We start from the raw sequence: 18062 nt of genomic DNA, 5'->3' as shown, positions 1-18062 counted from the left end.
TGGGATGGGATGGGATGGGATGGGATGGGATGGGATGGGATGGGATGGGATGGGATGCTCATCCTTCCTTTGCCTCGAGTCACTGCCATGGTGCCTGCTCCCAGGCACCATGGGGCTGGGATAAGTAGGGAGATGGTTGTAGCCAGACCTGATGGCTTTGGAGGACCATGCTAATCTGTGCTGGGCTTGCAGAGTCCTGGTTAACAGTGTCCCTATGGGGAGCAGAGAGCCCTGGTACTCATGCCCCAAGGCTCAGTGTTAAGACGATGCCTCTTAGGATGCTTTGAGAAATTTGCAGATGCTCTACAGGAAGCTGCAGGAATTTTGCAGGGAGACTATTGTGAGTGGTTCTGGAGGAGCTGTGGTGCTGAGAGTTGGTACCCATGGAGGCCATGTCCCCAAGGGGATGGACGTATGCTCATCTCGTGCTTCTTTTCTCTTTCTCCCTGTGCTCACTGGAAGGGACGCCTGTGAACCGCATCCCCATCATGGCCAAGCAAGTGCTGGACCTCTACACGCTGTATCGGCTGGTGACAGACAAGGGTGGCCTGGTGGAGGTCATCAACAAGAAGATCTGGCGTGAGATCACCAAGGGCCTCAACCTACCTACCTCCATCACCAGTGCTGCCTTCACCCTCCGCACACAGTGAGAGCATGGGGTGTCCCATAGGGGAAGGAGGGCTCCATCCCTTCCTGGCACTGCTCAGCAGAAAGTTGATGCCAGCTCTATTCCCCACAGATACATGAAGTATCTGTACCCCTATGAATGTGAGAAGCGGGCTCTCAGCTCACCTGGGGAGCTTCAGGCTGCCATCGACAGCAACCGGCGGGAGGGGCGGAGGCAGACATTTGGCACCGCACTCTTCAACTACTCTCCCACTGGCACCCCAACCCTGCTGGGCTCCCCCAAAATGCCCTTGCCAGGTCTCAGCATCTCCACCCATAGCTGCAGCCAGATCAGCCAAGTGCACGGTGTGAAGAAAGGTGGGTGAGGAGTGTGTCTCTACCTCTGGGGATGCTCTCCATTTCAGAGCCCACCCAGAGCCCACCACCACTGTGGTGAAGATGCTGTGATGGGGCGGAGTGGGGGAGTCCAGCTGACTTCTCCCTGTTGTTGCAGAAGATGGCACAGTGCCTGGGCGCATCACCATCCCAGTGGGGCTGTCCAGCCACCACCTCACAGCAGCTCAAGTGGCTGCAGCCTCGCAGGCGGCAGTGCTGGAGCAGTTGCGGGACAAGCTGGAGACTGGTGAGCCCCCAGAGAAGAAGGTGGCCCTGACGGTGGAGGAGCAGCAGCGGCTGATGCAGCACACCCTGCAGCACAACCTCCTGGCTGTAGCCTCCCAGTTCCCCATGAACATCAAAGTCTCCAACCGAGGTAGCACTGCAGCTCCCAACATGGTCACCCCATCCCCTGGCACACTGGGGACACTGGGGCAAAGCAAGGATGCACAGGCAGAACAGAGCCCTTCTCCAGAAGGCTCCATCCAGCTTCTGTTTCGCTTCATGCTTATATTGGTATTTCCTTTCCCCAGATGACAGACAGGAGACCGCATTGAACCTGTCCACCAACGGCATTAGCAGTATCAACATGTCAATAGAAATAAATGGAGTTGTCTACACAGGTAAATAGAAGGGCCGCTTGGCCTGTGTAATTGCGGCCAGGAAATCCAATAACTTATAGCCACTGCCTGGCCAGCAAGTCCTTCCTTCAATCTGATGTCTTTACTATAAAATCCATTGTAACGAAGTGGCAGGGGCTGGAGAGAGGGAGCAGGCAGAGAAGGGGGGTGGTGCAGCTGGTAGCTGTCACCCTGCAGGGGCTGGCAGTGAATGCCCAAAGAGGGGGATGGATAGATGGATGAACAGAGTTGGTCTGAGTGGTGTTAAAAGGCTTGTGCTCATCTTCACCGTGGGATTTGGGATTTAGGGTTTGGAGTCCCATATGGTTCAGAGAGGACAATGTCAGGGTGGTGAAGAGAATGCAGGTGCCCCGGAGCGGATGCTTAAGCACCTGTCTCACTGACAGCACTCTATGGGGCACAGGAGCTCTCCCTACATGATGATACAGTTTCCATGCTGGCTAAGCAGGTCACTCTGCCCAAGCCTGTCCTGCTGAGACACCCCAATTAAGGCAGATAGCTTTTCCTTAAGCGCATAAATACTTAACAAACCACAAAGGTCGAGACTTGTGAGTGTGCACAGCCACCAACCAAAGGATCCTGGCCACCCTGATAGCTGGGTAAGGGAATATGAGGACAGGGGTGTCACTAAGAGTGATGTGGGGCTGCTGCCCCCTGAGGTGCTATTCCCTTCCTGTAACCCCTTTTCTCTCACTCCCCAGGTGTCCTGTTTGCCCGCCGTCCTGCAGGCCCCTTAGCATCTGGTGGAGGGGGCACTCAAAGTGGGCCAAACCCTGCGGCCACCCCGAACCTACTGCCACCAGCCCCCTCACAAAGCCACACTCCCACTGGCACTGCGCCTTAGGGGCAGTGCTCCTCAAAGAGCTGCACTCCCAAACACGGGGCAAGGATGTGCCCAGTCGGGAAAGGATGTGCCCATGAGGGCCTGGGGAAACATCATGTTGCAATGTGGGGCTGTGGCAGTGCAGCAAGTAACCATGGGGGCCCTTTCATCCTTCACCCACAGGTGTCCAACTACCCCTCACCCATGTGGACCCCCAAAACATGCATCTCCTGTGACCCCCATGCAGATCCTACTGGCCTGGAACTCCAGCACCTTGCAGACCACGTCCCCTTGAAGCAGTCTCTGCATTCCCCATACTTGCCTCAATACTCACTGCAGCCCCTATGTATACCTCAGCTGCTACAGACCGTACACCTTGATGCTCACTTTGCATCCCCTGTGCACACCTCTGCACATTCTGCATCCTCTGTAGTGACCTTGATGCACTCACTGCAGCCCCTACACACCTCAGTGTATGCATTGCAGCCCCTCTACACACCTTGGTGCATACGCTGTCCCCTCTACATTGCAATGCTTTCTGACACACTGCCCCTTATACACATCTCTTTGCACACTGTGCTCCTTACACATGCTGGCAATGCACACTCTGCATCTCCCACACACAGCATCACCAATACACCCCCTACACTGACCCCTGTCCACCCCCCTGGTGCACACTGTGTCCCCTACACATTCCTCATACACACTGTACACCTTCCACACATACTCAGAACAATTGCTGCCGCCCTCCCTCTCACTCCCCCCACGCTGCCCCACCCTGTAACACCCCCGGGGTCACCCGCGGGCAGTGGCACCCAGCGCTGGGGACACCTCAAGCCCCCAGCTTGGGGGGGGGTTGCGCTGGGAGGCACACATTGGGGATACTGGTGGGACTGGTGGGGGGGCGAGCTGAGAACGGGGGTGGGGCCTATTGGGTTGGGGCTGTGGGAGGGACTTAATGCCGGTGGGTGGGGGTAATGCACTGGGAAGGGCTTGCTGGGGGCAGAGCAGAATGACCCAGCAGTGCCTCCCACCAAAGACACAGATGCCGAGGTCCCCATCTGGGGGCAGGGAGATGGGGGGGCCCTGAACTACCTCGTTGGCAGGGGGGAAGGGAATGTCTTCTGCACCCACCCACATCCTTGGGAGCCAAAGCAAATGAGCGCGAGGCAATGCTCGCCTCTACCTCAGTGGGGGTTCAGTGCTGCTTATGCCACCCCCACAGCAGTGTGGCTGTGTGTCTATTAAAGGAACTGAACTGAACCAAGCTGGCGTCGGTGGTTGGGATGGGGATAGCTCAGGGTTCAGTACACCAGTGACATCCCGGGGTGGCATCTGTGATGGCCAAGGCTTCACAGCCCATGTTGCTGTTGCCTCTACCCCAGGATTGTTTCCACTCCTTGGGTTCTGGAGTGCAACTTGGTACCTTGTCATGCACAGAGCAGGATGAGCAACAAACCAAGCCTCGCTGGGGGCTACAAGGTCTCACACATCCTAACCAGGGGTGGGAGATCACTGTGCCGTGTGGGGGTATGGTTAGAAGCTGTTTGGGTAATTGCTGCAGGGTTGCACTCTGAGATGACAGCACTGCCAGGCCAGCCTGGAGGCATAGGTACACACACAGGTGCTCACAGGCCTGTGTGTTATGGGGTGCACAGGGGAAAGTGTGAACAAAAACAGCTCGTAGGATGGCAACCCTGAGCACAAGCCTCCAGCACCTATATCAACACCAACCCCCAGACTCAGGGTTCCAATAAAGAGTCCCAAACAGCACCCACGGGAACAAAGCCCCCAGCACGGATGAGACTAGGTCCCTGGTGCTCACGGGGACAGCACCTCCTGTATCGAAGATGGCAGTGGGGTCATCATCTGAGGACACCCTCGTCCTTGGGATACCCCCGTGGGAGCCCCGTGGGACGCCCCCGGCTGCCTCTGGCGCTGTCCATGGTGCTGCAGCGCGGGGGAGCAGGGTTCGTGGGGAGTACATGGTTGGAGGACACAGAGGCTGTGCAGAGAAGCCAAAAGACTGCGGTAGTGCTGGCTCCAGTATGAATGTGACCAGACGGGCTGCACAGAATCATAAATTATCCTGAGTTGGAAAGGACTTGTGACGATCATCGGGTCCAACAGCTGGATGTGAAGGCGTGAGGATCATGAGTGTGAGTAACTAGGTTTGTGTGCCTGTGTCTGTGTGTCTGTTTCCGTGTGCCAGCACGTATCCCAGAGTGCAGGGGGCACCCAGGGAGTTTGTGCTGGGTACTGGGATGTGGGTGCCAGCGCTGCATAGGTGTGAGACAACTCAGACCTGACAGAACACCTGTAACCCCAGCACAGCTTGCCAAACGGGGCTGGAGTGAAATCAATGCAGCCTTAATTGGGGTCTTGTGTCCCTTGTCACTGCTGAGTGGTGCCGGCCATAGCACATCGAGTGCCAAGGCCCCAGGGGGTCACGAGTGTACAGGTGGGCCAGCATCTTCCCTTGTTACACAGCTCAAGGGGTGATGTGCAATGTCGCTCTCCCTGGGGGGCTCAGGGACACAGCTGCTGTCACCTGAGTAACCAGCCCTGATCGATGCCACTTCCCGCATCCCACAGGGAACATAATTGAACAGGAGGGAGGAGGTGGAGGTGGGGGGGTGCAGGGGCGATCCAGCCTAGCAGGAGGAGTGCTGGATCCAGCTTCAGCAGCAGGATGGAGGCAGGTGGCTGTAGCACCGCTGTGTAACTGCAGGGATGGGGATCGGGATAGGGGTGTGGATGGGGATGGGGAAAGAACCCTCTTGGCAGCCTCCAAGACTCAAATTGGGGGAGATTCACTATGCACCATACAAGACTATGGGCAGCCAGTGGCCTCAGGCTTGTCCTCTGACCCCAAAGCCCCAGAGCCTGAGCCCCAGCCTGTATTTCTCACTTTCTTAGGGTGGATTATCTTCTTTAATCTAGCACATGGGTTTGGGCATTCATGGGCATCATCCATCCTGCTGGGCATAGGCTGCAGTAGAGCTGTTCCTCTCTAAACGGTGTTCACAGCCTCCAGGCTCCGTTGCAGCCCCCAGCCACTTCTGCTAACGAGAACAAAGTGCAGCTTTTCTCCTCTGAAGATGCTTCTTCCACAGCCCAGCTATCGATCCTTGAGAAGAAAGGCAGAGCTCTGATCTCAGCCTGCTCTCCCCATCCAAGCATTTTGCTCAGCTTCTGCAAGGAGGTTTCAGGGGCTACAAATGTTGCTGGATCCCTAAGTCATCCTATAACTCCTTTCTTGTGGCCACATAAACCTCCCTGCAATAACATATCTATGTAGGTTTCTCCAAAGCAATTTTAGTGCATTTATTTCCATGGAAACTACAACAGATACAAAGAGCACAATAAACCTATTTGATAGAGCAAATTCTCAGCTACAAAACACTGTTTTTTCAAAATAGTGACCACTATTAACTATGCATCTTCACTAGCAATGAACAAGAGCATGCATGCTGCTCTCATAACTATCTGTATGAGCAGAGGTGACACACTGTCACCGTCACCACTGCTGAAACACACCATCTACCAGCTTGCATCCACTGTTTGTTCTCCATAAATGTTCAGGAAGTGCTGATGAATGTCAGTGAATGCAATTGTTTCTGCAGGAAGGAATTCAATGACACATCTTTTCTTCATACACACTCCAGTGTCAGACAACATTTTGTCAAACTGCTGCCTCTGCTGTCATCTGTCACGTGGCAACAAAATATAACAGGATACTGTTGGGAAGGTTCAGCCTCCACAGCTATACCACCAACATCAGCCTATGATATTATAGGTCAATAGAATAATTGCTTTCAGAGCAGCCCTGTAGAAGGACAAAGCTTTTTCACGACATTGCTTTGCTCTCGAATTGCAGCCATCACTGGCATTGCTGGCAATGCTGATGAAGTACTTCCTATTAGCAGATGGCTTTGATCTAAAGGACTTGGATCTCTCTGGTCTCTCTGGTACCAAAGCAGTCCCTTGCTTTCAGCTTAGTGGATGAAGGTAAGGTTGTCGATGTGGTACCAGGACTTTACTTTACTTTACAAAGTAAAGCCTTTGACACTGTCCCTCACAACATACTCGTGGAGAAGCTGGCTGCCCATGGTTTGGATGAGCATATGCTCCACTGGGTGAAACACTGACTGGATGGCTGGGCCCAAAGAATCATGGTCAATGGAGTTAAATTAAGTTTTAGGCCGGTCACGAGCGACGTCCCCCAGGGCTCAGTACTGGGGCCACTCCTATTTAACATCTTTATTAAAGATCTTAATAGGGGATTGAGTGCACCCTCAGTAAGTCTGCAGACGACACCAAGTTGATCTGCCTAAGAGGAGAAAGGCATTACAGAGAGACCTGGACAGACTGGATTGATGTGCCAATGTAAACTGTATGAGTTTCAATAGGGCCAAGTGTCAAGTCCTGAATTTTAGTCACAACCCCAGGCAACCCTACAGACAGAGTGGCTGGAAAGCTGCCTGACAGAAAGGAATCTTGGGGTACTAATGGAAATTTGGTTGAATATGAACCAGCAGTGTGCCCAGGTGGCCAAGGCCATTGGCATCCTGGCTTGTATCAGGAATGGTGGTGAGCAGGATGAGGGAAGTCATCCTATCTCTGTACTTGGCACTGGTGAGGCCTCACCTCGAGTGCTGTGTTCAGCTTTGGGCACCTCAGTACAGAAAGGACATTGAGGTGCTGGAGCAGGTCCAAAGAAGGGCAACAAGGCTGGTGAAGGGTTTGGAGAATATGCCCTACAAGGAGAGACTGAAGGAACTGGGGCTGTTTAGTCTGGGGAAAAGGAGGCTGAGGGGAGACCTTATTGCTCTCTTCCAATACCTGAAAGGTGCTTACAGTGAGAGTGGGGTAGATCTCTTCTCACTGGTGACAGGTGACAGGATGAGGGGAAATGGCCTAAAGTTGCTCCAGGGGAGGTTTAGGTTGGATATCAGGAAAAACTTCTTTACAGAAAGGATTGTTAAGCACTGGAATAGGCTCCCCAGGGAGGTGGTTTGAGTCACCATCCGTGGATGTGTTTAAAAATCATTTGGATGTGGTGCTCAGGGACATGATTTAGCAGAGGGTTGTTAGAGTTAGGGTAGCATGGTTATGTGCTTGTTGGACTTGATCTTGAAGGTCTTTTTCAACCTGAGCAATTCTATGATTCTGTGACTGTACAGTTCTATGAGAGGGACAGAGAGATGCTCTGGGGTCTCCAGAACCAATCCCTTTGCAGCCTGGGAATCCTCAGGCCGTGGTAGCTCTGCTGCCATGGATCCATCTCAGCCCTTTGAGGGGTTTCTATGGCTGTGAGTGCAGATGGGGCTGGAGACAGCTGCTGCCTTCACCAGCCCCTCGTCGCGTGGCAGCAGTCGATGGGAGGAAGGTGAATGCGGGCAGGCCGGGGCCTGAGGGAAAGCCCGAGGCAGCATCTGGATTTCAAAAGCCCTGCATCCTCCTGTCCCACCATTGCTCTGTTGCTTTTAACACACCCGAGTGCCTTTCGCCCGAAGGACCTCGCAGGAATGAAGCATCCATCGACCGCCCGGATGCCGCGAGACCCACACGCCACTCTCTGCAGTGCAAATCAGCATCGACCACTCCGCCGTCTCCGGGGGGCTCGGCGCAGCCCCGCAGCCCTCAGCCCGCCCGGAGGTGTCCGTCGCCACGGAAACGGCCTCCCTTAGCAACGCGCCGCCATGGCAACGGGGCGTAACCCGGGCGGGGCGGGCCGGAAGTGAAGCCGAGCAGCTTCCGGTGCGGCGGCAAGATGGCGGCGGAGATGGCGGCTTTGCAGCAGCTACACTGGCGGCTGGAGGAACTGGAGCAGCGTGTGGGAGTCGGCGCCTGCGAGCCGTCAAAGGTCGGGGTTTCGTTCTTACCCCTCCAACCGCCCGTTGGGATCCTCCCGCAGAGGCCGCTCCCCAGCCCGTTCACGGCCCTGGGGCTCGCGGCTCGCTGGCGGCTGACGGGTCCGTTCTCTCTGCAGGTGGCCGATGAGCTCGTCAGGGTGCAGTTGGCGTTGAGCAACATCGCCGGCAAGAGGGAGAGGATCAAGATTCTGTTTAAGAAAAGTGAGTGGGCTGCTGTGCTGGGGTCGGTGCAGAAAGGTGGCAGTGGTGCATGTTGTGAGCCCACATCCCCTCCTTGGGGCTCAGCTGGCCCATTTGTGGTTCTGGTTCGGCACGTTTTGCCTAGAAGATCCACCTGTCTCAAAGGGGAAAAGTATTCTAGCCCAGCAGTTGGTGGAGTTCACTGAGGTGACTTTAAACTAGGTTTGAAGGGGGTGAGGAAACAAAACTAGGCTCATTAGAAATGAGCTTAGGTGCAGCATATCAGAGCTGGGGCTGAAAGCAATACCTCAGCTGAAGTGCATCTACATCAATGCACACAGCATGGGCAAGAGGCATGAGCTAGAAGCTGTTGTGTGACAGGAGAACTATGACATGGTTGCTATCACTGAAATGTGGTACAGTGGCCCTTGTAACTGGAGTGCTGCAACGGAGGGCTATAAGCTCTTAAGAAGAGATGTTAGGAAAGGGAGGTAGTGGGGTGGCTCTCTACATTTAGTGTTTCAGTTCTCTAGAATTCAAAGCTGACCTTAATGAAGGTCAGCTGTTCTTGCTCCATTCCCTCCCAACAACCTGTGTCCCCTCAGTCCTCTTGATAGGCAAGACAGTATGAGAAACTGAAATGTCGTTGGATCTGTACAGCACTGGAGACTTGTGGCACCTTTCTAGAAGAAATATCAGAAGCAGCGTCTGGAAAACTGCCTGTAAGACGGGCCTTAGTATCAGGAAGGTTATGAAGAAGATTGTCTTTGAGTGTGGTTACACAGCATGTATGGGATAACCAGGAGATCAGGCCAAGCCAACATGAGTTCATGAAAGACAGGATATACTTCACTAATCTGATCTCCTTCTTTGCCCAGGTGACCTGCATGGTAGATGAGGGAAAGGCTATGGGTGTAGTCTGCTCAGACTTTAGCAAAGCCTTTGATAGTGTCTCCCACAGTATTCTACTGGAGAAACTGACAGCCTGGCTTAAACAGGTATACTCTTCTCTGTGTAAAAATCTGGCTGGATGGCTGGCCCAGAAAATGATGGTGAATAGAGTTAAATTTAGCTGGCAACCGATCAGGAGTGGTGTTCCAGGGGGTCGCAACTGGGGCCAGTCAGGTCTAACATCTTTATTGATGATGTGGAGCAGGGGATTGAGTGCACACTGTAAGTTTGCAGATGACACCAAGATGGGAGGAAGTGTTGAGCATAGGAAGGCTTTGCAGAGAGATATGGAAAGGCTGGATTGCTGGGCTAAGGCCAACAGGATGAAGTTCAAGAAGCTCAAGTGCCAGGTCCTGCATTTTGTTCAGAATAGTCCCAAAGCAGCACCCCAGACTTTGGGGGAGAGTGGCTGGAAAGCTACCTGGTGCAAAAGGATCTGTGGATGATAGTTGATAGCTGGCTGAACATGAGCCAGCAGTGTGCCCAGGTGGCCAAGCCAACACTATGCTTGCTTGTATCAGAAATAGTGTGTTCAGCAGAACTGGGGAAATGATTGTCACACTGTCCTCAGTGCTGGTGAAGCCATGCTGTCAGTACTATGTTCAGTTTTGGGCCCCTCACTAAAAGAAAGACATCAAGTCACTGGAGTGTGTCCAGAGAAGAGCAACGAAGCTGTGAAGGTTCTGGAATGCAAGTCTTATGAATATCAGCTGAAGAAGCTGGAATTGTTTAGTCTGGAGAAGAGAAGGTTCAGGGGAGACCTTATAGTTCTCTACAACTCCTTAAAAGGATGTCACAGCAAGATAGGGATCGGTATCCTCTCCCAGGTAATCAGCAATAGGATGAGAGATAATGGCCTCAAGCTGTGCTGGGAAAGTTCGGATTAAATGTTAGGAAAAAATTCTCTGAAAGAGTGGTAAGGTGTAGGAACAGGCTGCCCAGGGAAATGGTGGAATTGCTGTTTCTGGAGGTGTTTAGGAGAGATGTGGAGATGTGGAATGAGGAACATCAGTTAGCAGGCATGCTGGTGATGGATTGATGGTTGAATTAAGTGACCATAATGATCTTTTCAACCTTAATAATTCTATGATTAATTTAGGGTGTGGGGATTTGAACACCACCAAAATTATAATGGTGTTTCAAGACTGGTATCTTCTTGTTATTTTATAAATAAATTCTTTTTATCTAGTTCACACATGCCCCAAACTTGGAAGATTTGGATTTAAACTTAGAGAATGTCACCTGAATTTGGTATGTGACATGATTCTCCCAATGAGCTGCTGGGAGTGGGGAACAGGCTGCTGCAACCCACTCTTTGCTTTACATAGCCATGCCCAACACACGTCTGGAGGACTTCTAAGGCTTGAGCTCTTGTGGGTTGAGAGCAACAACTCAGCAGACCATCTCTCCCTTTTGTATGTGGTGGGAGCACTAGATCAGCAGTGCTGGGATGGCATCTCATGTCTGTAGAGCCTTCTCTAAGCCAGGAAGTATCAACTGTGAACACAGAGCTGTGGTTTGTCCCAGAGAGTTTCTTCATGGCCAAGAATCATGGCCTGGCACCATGGGAGCAGCACTGGGAGGGTTGGTGTGGTCCAAGGCTGTGATGAGTGCTAGGTGTGAAAACAGTAACAGTACATTTGTAAATAATTTTAGGAACCAGAGTGAGGGAGAGTTCTCTGGTTTTGTATCAAGGGCAGGAAGAAGCAGATTTAATTGGTATTGTTAGCCAAACAAAAAGTAAGTGATGGAGATGTCTGTAACAAAGCAGTTATTTGGCTTGAGTCATTTATAAGTTCTTGGTCAAAGCTTTCCAAAGTCATTTGTTCTCAAGTGCTGCAAACATTCATGAATCTGAATAAAAATAACACTAAATGTACAGTGTTTACAAAGCAGCCTTGTGTGATGTAGCTCAGTGGGGAATTCCACTTGTAAAAGTGATAACATCTTTCTTACTTCTTATCTTCAAACCTATTTTTTGCTTTAGTTGAAGATGTAATAAAATACCTAGACCCTCAGTACATTGACAGAATGGCTGTTCCAGACACTATGAAGCTGCAGTTCATCTTGGCAGGTATGGCTTAAAATGAGAGGAAACAGGTTTTTAGTACTGCAGAAGCTGTATTTTGCACAAGCTGGGTTGGATTGAGTTATTTTGTTCAGTTAGAAAGACATGAAAAAGCAAACCTCTTTAGAGCTACCTAAAATGTGATTTCTATGAGGATATCTGTCACCCATTGTGCTCCCCTGCGCATGTCCATGCTGTCATTTCATCTCTTCTGATCTTCTAACTATAGATCAATTTATCCATAAATTAACACAAGGCTGAAAAGAAAAAAGATGGAGCTTAAATAGCTTTCCTCACTCTTTTTTTAAATACTCTGAGGACTGTAAGAAAAACAGGAGGATTTTGGATATATATTAAATACCTTCTACCGTTATTCTCCTTTGCCTCCAAATAACTTGGTTCAGCCTTGTCTTGGTTATAGTGAATTAATTTTCATGGAGATACTTCTGACTTAAGTTACCATGAATGAGAAATGTAGTCGTGAACATAACAAAAGTGATGTTCACTGAATGATTTCACTGAATAATTTCACTGAATGAAATCATAAGCAAGCTCTTTTTTTTGTACAGGTAAATAACTGGAAAAAGGGAGCTGGAATACAAGTGTCAGTTCCAGCTGGTCATCAGTTTGGAGTAGGAATAAGTCCTTTTTCGAGGTGGGGGCTACAGCTGACCTGTTTAAGAGCTCCTGTAACTTGGGAACTCCCAAGTCTGTAGTCAGAGACTTTCATGCCTTTACTCTAGCTTTGGCTCTGAGTTTTGTTTTCTGTATTTGCCAAGCTGTTCTTTGGTGTGTTGGGTGTAAATGGTTCAGAAAACAGATTCATACCCACTAATGCACCAGTATTTATGAGAAGCTAAAACTCTGTCTTTATTTCCTAATATTCCTTATTATCTCTCCCTGATCAGAGGAGCAGGCACTTCCTTCCCGAGTAGCCCTCCTGGAGCAGGTGAAGAACCTTGAGCCCGTCTTAGACAGTGCCAGTATCCAAGGTATGCCAGGTGTCTCAATTGCAAATGCTATCCTCCAACCTGTTGTCTGTGCTATTTATTTTTTCGTGAGCCTCAGACTTGAGAACAGCTGAGCACACAACTTAGTGTGAGTAAAGCAGGTACACAGTGGTATATCTGCTCCTCCCTCTCATTGCTCTCATGTTTCATGTCTAGAAAGTGTGCAGCATCCTACAGAGCATTGCTGAATGTCTTAGCTGTTACCAAGCACACCTGGGGTGGGAATGTGGCCCCTGCACCAAGGGGTCAGGGAGGTGACTGTGTAGTTTAGTAAAGGGGTTAGAGGCAGTGGCTTGGCAAAGGGTGAGAAACTATGACTAAGCACTATGTACAATCCCCAGGTTCTAGTGACTTTCCTGGGTTCTGCTTATATGCTGTCTTATATCCAGAACACCAGTGTTCCTTGTGTAGGCAGAGATGCTTCTTTTAATGTTTACTACAATGGTCATCTGATTGTTTGCTTCCTCAGTGCAAGCATTTGCTAACTCACCCTAACGCAAGTAGTTAGCAAATAAATTTGTTATTCAGTGTGCAGTGTAGCTATGTAGGTTTTTCTGTTAGTTGGCGCTTTTTTTTTTTAATTGTGTAAAAAAACATGCTTGTGGTATGGAGCACTTGAATTCACTCAGCAGAATTTTGCTGTGACATGCCCTTGGAGAAGTAATGTTCTTTATTTTTTAATAACTAATCCCACATGATGTAAAACAAACAAAATGGATTTCTGTACTTCCAGCGGCTCCTGAACATGCAACCAAACTACAGCGACTCTCTCAAATCCAGATACAGCAACAGGTAGTGTGAATGTTCATGACAGTCTTGACTAGCCAGAAGAAGGAACCATTTGATGGTGGATGTTCTGATGATACCCTTGTATCTGCAGTTGTTTGAATTACTTATTTATACCATACCTTTAAAACTGCAGCAAGGAAAAGTTTAAGAACTTTTGGGGGAGATACCTACAATTACTAACAACTGACGTTGAGTTGGAAAAGCTTTTTACCTACCATAAGCCTGCTCAAAACAGAGGTTTTAGCACCTCTTAGTAAGCAGCAGTGTGTTTAACCAGCTGCTATTCTGCTTTTCACTGGGACACTGGAATGTTGCACTTCTTCAGTGTCCCAGTCTCTAGTAGGCTGTTAATGCTGTCACCTTGTCTCTTTCCTTCCCCATTTGAATACCCTATGAGGTGGGAGGGTGTAGCCCGCGCAGCACTTAATGCCCCCTTCTCAGCAAAACATGCTGTTTCCCTTCTGAGGCAAGCAAAGCATGGATGCTAAGAAAAAGCACGCACCAGTGCTAGCATGGGTGCTCTCTCAGTGTATGAGCATGGGTCTTTGTTCATAACCTTTATTTCAACTATTGAAACTCTTTCAGCCACGGTGAGTGGTCACAGCCAGGGCCTGAGTTTCAATTTTGGTACTAACCTTGGACTAGCCTGGAATTACAAGTGGCCTTTTACTTATTTATTGCTTACTCATTGAGGCACTGTTTTTTGCAGGAGCAGTGTGAGCAGTTTACTGATGAAGTCAAGATGCTCTTGGAAAACTACAACAAGACGGTATCCTTTTAGCTGGTGCCTTGGACTGAACTGCACTCCTGTCTCTTGGCCACCTCGTCCTATCAGGTAGCTGGAAGCAGGCAATCTCCAGCCATAGGTTTAATGGCCAGTACCTTTTCTGGTGTAGCAATGCTTGTGTTCCTTTTATTATACTTACCTCAGGAATGGAGTCCTGATACAGTGCTGAGAGACAGAACTGTCTATCTGAGACAGGAAGGGCAGGATGTTGCCTGTGAGTCAAAGCTTTTTTTGCTGGATCTGCTTACAGTGTGGCTTGGCACAAAGGAGCTAGCATGTCAGTCAAATGTGCCTGTGACCTGCCAGAGCCTTGCAGCAGCTCATCCTCATCCCAGTGCTGAAACACATCCTGAACTACAGTGGATGGGGGAGCTCTGCTCTTATCTGAAGGAAGACCTTTAATTTGCAGTGCTATGCAGTGTTTAGAAGTGCTTCCTGGATACACATTGGTGTGTAGTTGGTTTGAGTCTATGTAGTGTACATCCAGTTTCCTTCACCTTTTTCTCTGCTGAGGAATTGGTTTTATATCAGTGCTGTAAAGCTGATGGGGGGTGCTCTGGCTATATTCTGTTTGTTTCCTCCTTGAGGTTTTCACTTCTCTTTCCTTAAGAGGAACATCCAGACTCTGCTTCTCTCCAAGCAGTTTGTCCAGTGGAATGAAATACTAACACAGCTGGAAGCAGCCAGTGAAGTGAAACCCACAGCAGAGTGATGGCAAAGCTGGGAGGGCGAAGAGCCAAGGTCTTAGGACCCTGTTGGCCTTGTGTTACTCAGGAGAGACTGCAGCAGCTGCTTGCATCCTCTTGCCTCAGCATCTTTATACTCACCGTGAGTATGCTGCAAGTGATGTCACAGGCGCCCTCAATCAAAGCTGCACTGTCAATATAGCCACTGTTTGCATATAGTCTTCTCTTAATATGTCACTGTTGTTAATATGCTATCTTGCATTTTAATGTTTTCAAGCTGGTAACGTACTTCAAAAATCCCTTTTTGCTCTTATCGTGGATCATAGTAAAGTGTTAATACACTACCTGGCTTGTCTCTTCCTCCCCTGAATGCGTCAGTGGCAGAGAATGCCTGGTTAAACTCAGTAAGGCAGATCCATGTGCTGCCAACTACCCACGGCTGATGTCTCATAAGGAAATGTTATGCCTAGCATGAACTGGAAGCAGTCATCTGCGTGTCCCTTCCTGGGGTGGTTGCTGGTGTTCTGTCTTTCGACAGTGAAAATGGGAACTCTTGGAGACTGGGAGGAGCAAGTGACCCTGGCCTACAACCTGCCTCTGCTTACCAGAATGGCAGAAAGTGAGTCAGAGCCCCAGCCAGTCCTTTCGTATTCAGAAAGAGGCATTTGCTGCCCCCTGCCTGTTCTGGCTGGAGCATGGAATTTGTCCAGGTTCAGAAGACTTTCTGAGTGTGAGTATATGCCTTTATGAAGCCAGCAGCTCCTAAACCATCCTGTGTGGCTTGTAGAAAATATGATACTGGAGGGGTAACGTGTGTGTCATACAAGCTAGGCTGGAAGCCAGGCAGATCTGACACCTGGGTGAGCCAAAGGAGCAGCCATGCACCGCATAGATCACTGCTTGTAGAAGGGATGCTGGCCACTTGCTGACACTGTGGGAGCCCAAAGCCCCCTTTGGTCAAGGAGGTGGTACTGGTCTTGGTGCTGTGCCTCCAGATGAGTCACTGAGAGCCCCGGGCTGCCCCATGGTATGCCTAGGAAAGAAAATAAGCTCCAGGAGGAATAGCTGGCTCTCCTTGACTGATCCTCATCTAATCCTCATCATCTTGTCCTCCTGTGGAATAGTACACCTCCCTCATAGAATCACAGAGTGGTCTGGGTTCAAAAGGACCATGATGATCATCTAGTTACAACCCCCTGCTATGTGCAGGGTCGCCAGCCACTATACCAGACTGCCCAGAGCCACGTCCAGCCTGGCCTTGAATGCCTCCAGGGATGTGGCATCCACAACCTCCTTGGGCAACCTGTTTCAGTGTGTCACCACCCTCTGTGTGAATGTCAGAGCCCAATATCACACCTCCATCACCAATACTTCTGCCAGTGGGAGATGCAGGATATAAGAGCTCTTCTGCCCAACTCATCCGTACAAGTCACTTTATTTCTTTGGAGTGGGTGCTCTGGGTGCTCTTCCATCTGCTTTTCCTATGGTGCCACCATTTGTGTCCTTAGGTCCTTTGGGGCGTGCTTCAGCCCCAGCTGCCTCTGATGGAGCAGTCACTTAGGTGCTGGCAGAGCCCTCCTCCCACAGCACTGCTTCACAGGCAGGAATGTGGCCTTCCAGCTGAGGAAGTAGGTGGGCACTGAGCTGAATCGTGGTGTCCTTGCATGCAGCTGAGCAGGTGCAGGGTGCCCCAAGCTGCTGCTGTGTGATTTGAGCCAGCTGCAGGCAGTGTTTCCTGTTGATGAAGAGATTGGCATGCTGTGGTGGCCATGGACACTGCAGCTGTTCTGTGGACTGCCGTACTGCTCTAGGGAATCTCTGAAGCTTTACCTCCAGGCATTTTCTGGCCATGTGCATGGAGAGCTTCCTGTGGATGTTCTGAGTGAGACGCAGCTTAAACAGATCAGTCTTCCCCTTCACTGATGGCTGGATAAGGGGCAGTCACTGGCTCCAGATGTCTGCCTTAGAGCCTTGAATCTCAGTCACGGTTGCACTAGGGGCTTTCAGGATCTCTACGCATCCTCTCTTCCTGGGGAGCATTCCAGCGACCCCTGCACAGCTCGTCAGTGATAGGAGTATCCAGCCCCAGGACCTGCAATTCCCACTTGTTGAACTCCCAGTTCAGCTCCACATTCTAGGGTATCAGCAGCTGATCCTGGCACCAGCACATTCTGGGACGTCTTGGTGATGTTGACATCCCCTCACCGTCTCAGCCTTTCTTTACTGAAGAGGCTGTCTGCAGTGTATTCTCCCTTGCCCTGCAGACAGAGGTTCATCCTGTGCTGCAGCAGTGGCTGGGACTGCCGCAGCTGGGTTTAGGATGGGGGGCAGTGCAGTCTCCTTGCTTGCTCCTTGGACAGGGTGCCCAGATACACTTCGATGCTTTTCTGTGCCATGTTAATTCTAGTTCTTCGTATATCCTTCCGCTCCTTAGAGACTGAGGGGTGTAGCTGGGCACCATCCTTCTTGTCAGAGTGTTGTCATCATTTCTTCTGGTAGCATTCTGGGTACTGGGGGAGTTGCAGCAGGACAGGCTGCCCCACTCCACCAGCTCTGCCCGGTTCCTCCAGGCTGCCTTTCAGAAGCCAGGGCCCAGAGCAGCCACGTGCTCAGGCAGCACCGACAGCACCAGCCACTGCAGCTCCTGGTCAGCTCTGCTGCAGTTGGAGCAGGAGCACCGAGGCCGACCCGTCTGTCTGTCGGCACCTGCAAAACAGGGAGGGGACCTGAGCCACAGCAGGACAGGGCACCACGGACGCCCTTGGCCCATCAGCCGACCTGAAGCGTGCCAGTTCCCAGTCCAGGGCTGGGCTCCTCTAATGGGCCCGGCACTGCCTGCCATGCATCAGGGCAAGCCTGGGATTTGGGGCGACCCACAGAAGACTCACCTGTCTCTGGCGCTGCTGCTCCTCGCCGCCACCATCTCCTCAGTCGCGAGCACCTTCTGCCAGCCTGTGGGCACAGGAATGTGGCACAGTGAGGCTCCCGGGACGCAACCCAAGCAGTGGGTTCCAAATCCCCCGAGTCCCACAGCCCTGTTTCATCCCGTCCTCAAATTCCCGCTCTGGGAGACGCGGATCCACCTCCCCCACCTCAGAGCTCGGCCAGACCTGACGTCACCATTCCGCCACGCCCATCTGTGCTCCATGCCCAATCAGAACTCGGAACGCAGGAGGAGCACCGTCAATCCTCTCCCCGCGCATGCGCACATCTCGTGGCGGCCGCCATTTTGCGGCGAGGGGCGCG

The 18062-nt window shown here is 51.0% G+C and overlaps 3 protein-coding genes across 8 annotated transcripts in view; all 3 read left to right on the top strand.

The window, feature by feature from the left end:
- The window catches only part of UBAP2 (ubiquitin associated protein 2), a 583216-nt gene that overhangs the window by 331520 nt on the left and 233634 nt on the right, over positions 1–18062 (top strand). The gene's annotated exons all lie outside the window — the stretch shown is intronic.
- Positions 42–3729, top strand: ARID3C (AT-rich interaction domain 3C). 2 transcript variants are annotated; one of them, XM_019610315.2, is made up of 5 exons: positions 42–646; positions 740–984; positions 1124–1378; positions 1536–1625; positions 2345–3729. In XM_019610315.2, exons 1-5 carry the CDS (start codon positions 384–386, stop codon positions 2485–2487), a joined length of 996 nt encoding a protein of 331 aa, XP_019465860.1. In that variant the 5' UTR covers positions 42–383; the 3' UTR covers positions 2488–3729. The 2 variants fall into 2 exon arrangements, with proteins under 2 accessions (XP_019465860.1, XP_010723510.1); XM_010725208.3 differs by having other exon boundaries at positions 43–646; positions 1121–1378.
- DCTN3 (dynactin subunit 3) lies at positions 8204–15160 on the top strand. Its single transcript, XM_010725207.3, has 7 exons — positions 8204–8335; positions 8462–8546; positions 11464–11550; positions 12453–12536; positions 13288–13346; positions 14053–14112; positions 14753–15160. The coding sequence occupies exons 1-7, from the start codon at positions 8243–8245 to the stop codon at positions 14840–14842; spliced, it is 558 nt and encodes a 185-aa protein (XP_010723509.1). The 5' UTR covers positions 8204–8242; the 3' UTR covers positions 14843–15160.

Source organism: Meleagris gallopavo, chromosome Z (genome assembly GCF_000146605.3).
Source record: "Meleagris gallopavo isolate NT-WF06-2002-E0010 breed Aviagen turkey brand Nicholas breeding stock chromosome Z, Turkey_5.1, whole genome shotgun sequence".
NCBI classification, from domain to species: Eukaryota; Metazoa; Chordata; class Aves; order Galliformes; family Phasianidae; genus Meleagris; species Meleagris gallopavo.
Note: the sequence above shows the minus strand (reverse complement) of the source record. Positions and strands in the feature narration are given on the sequence as shown.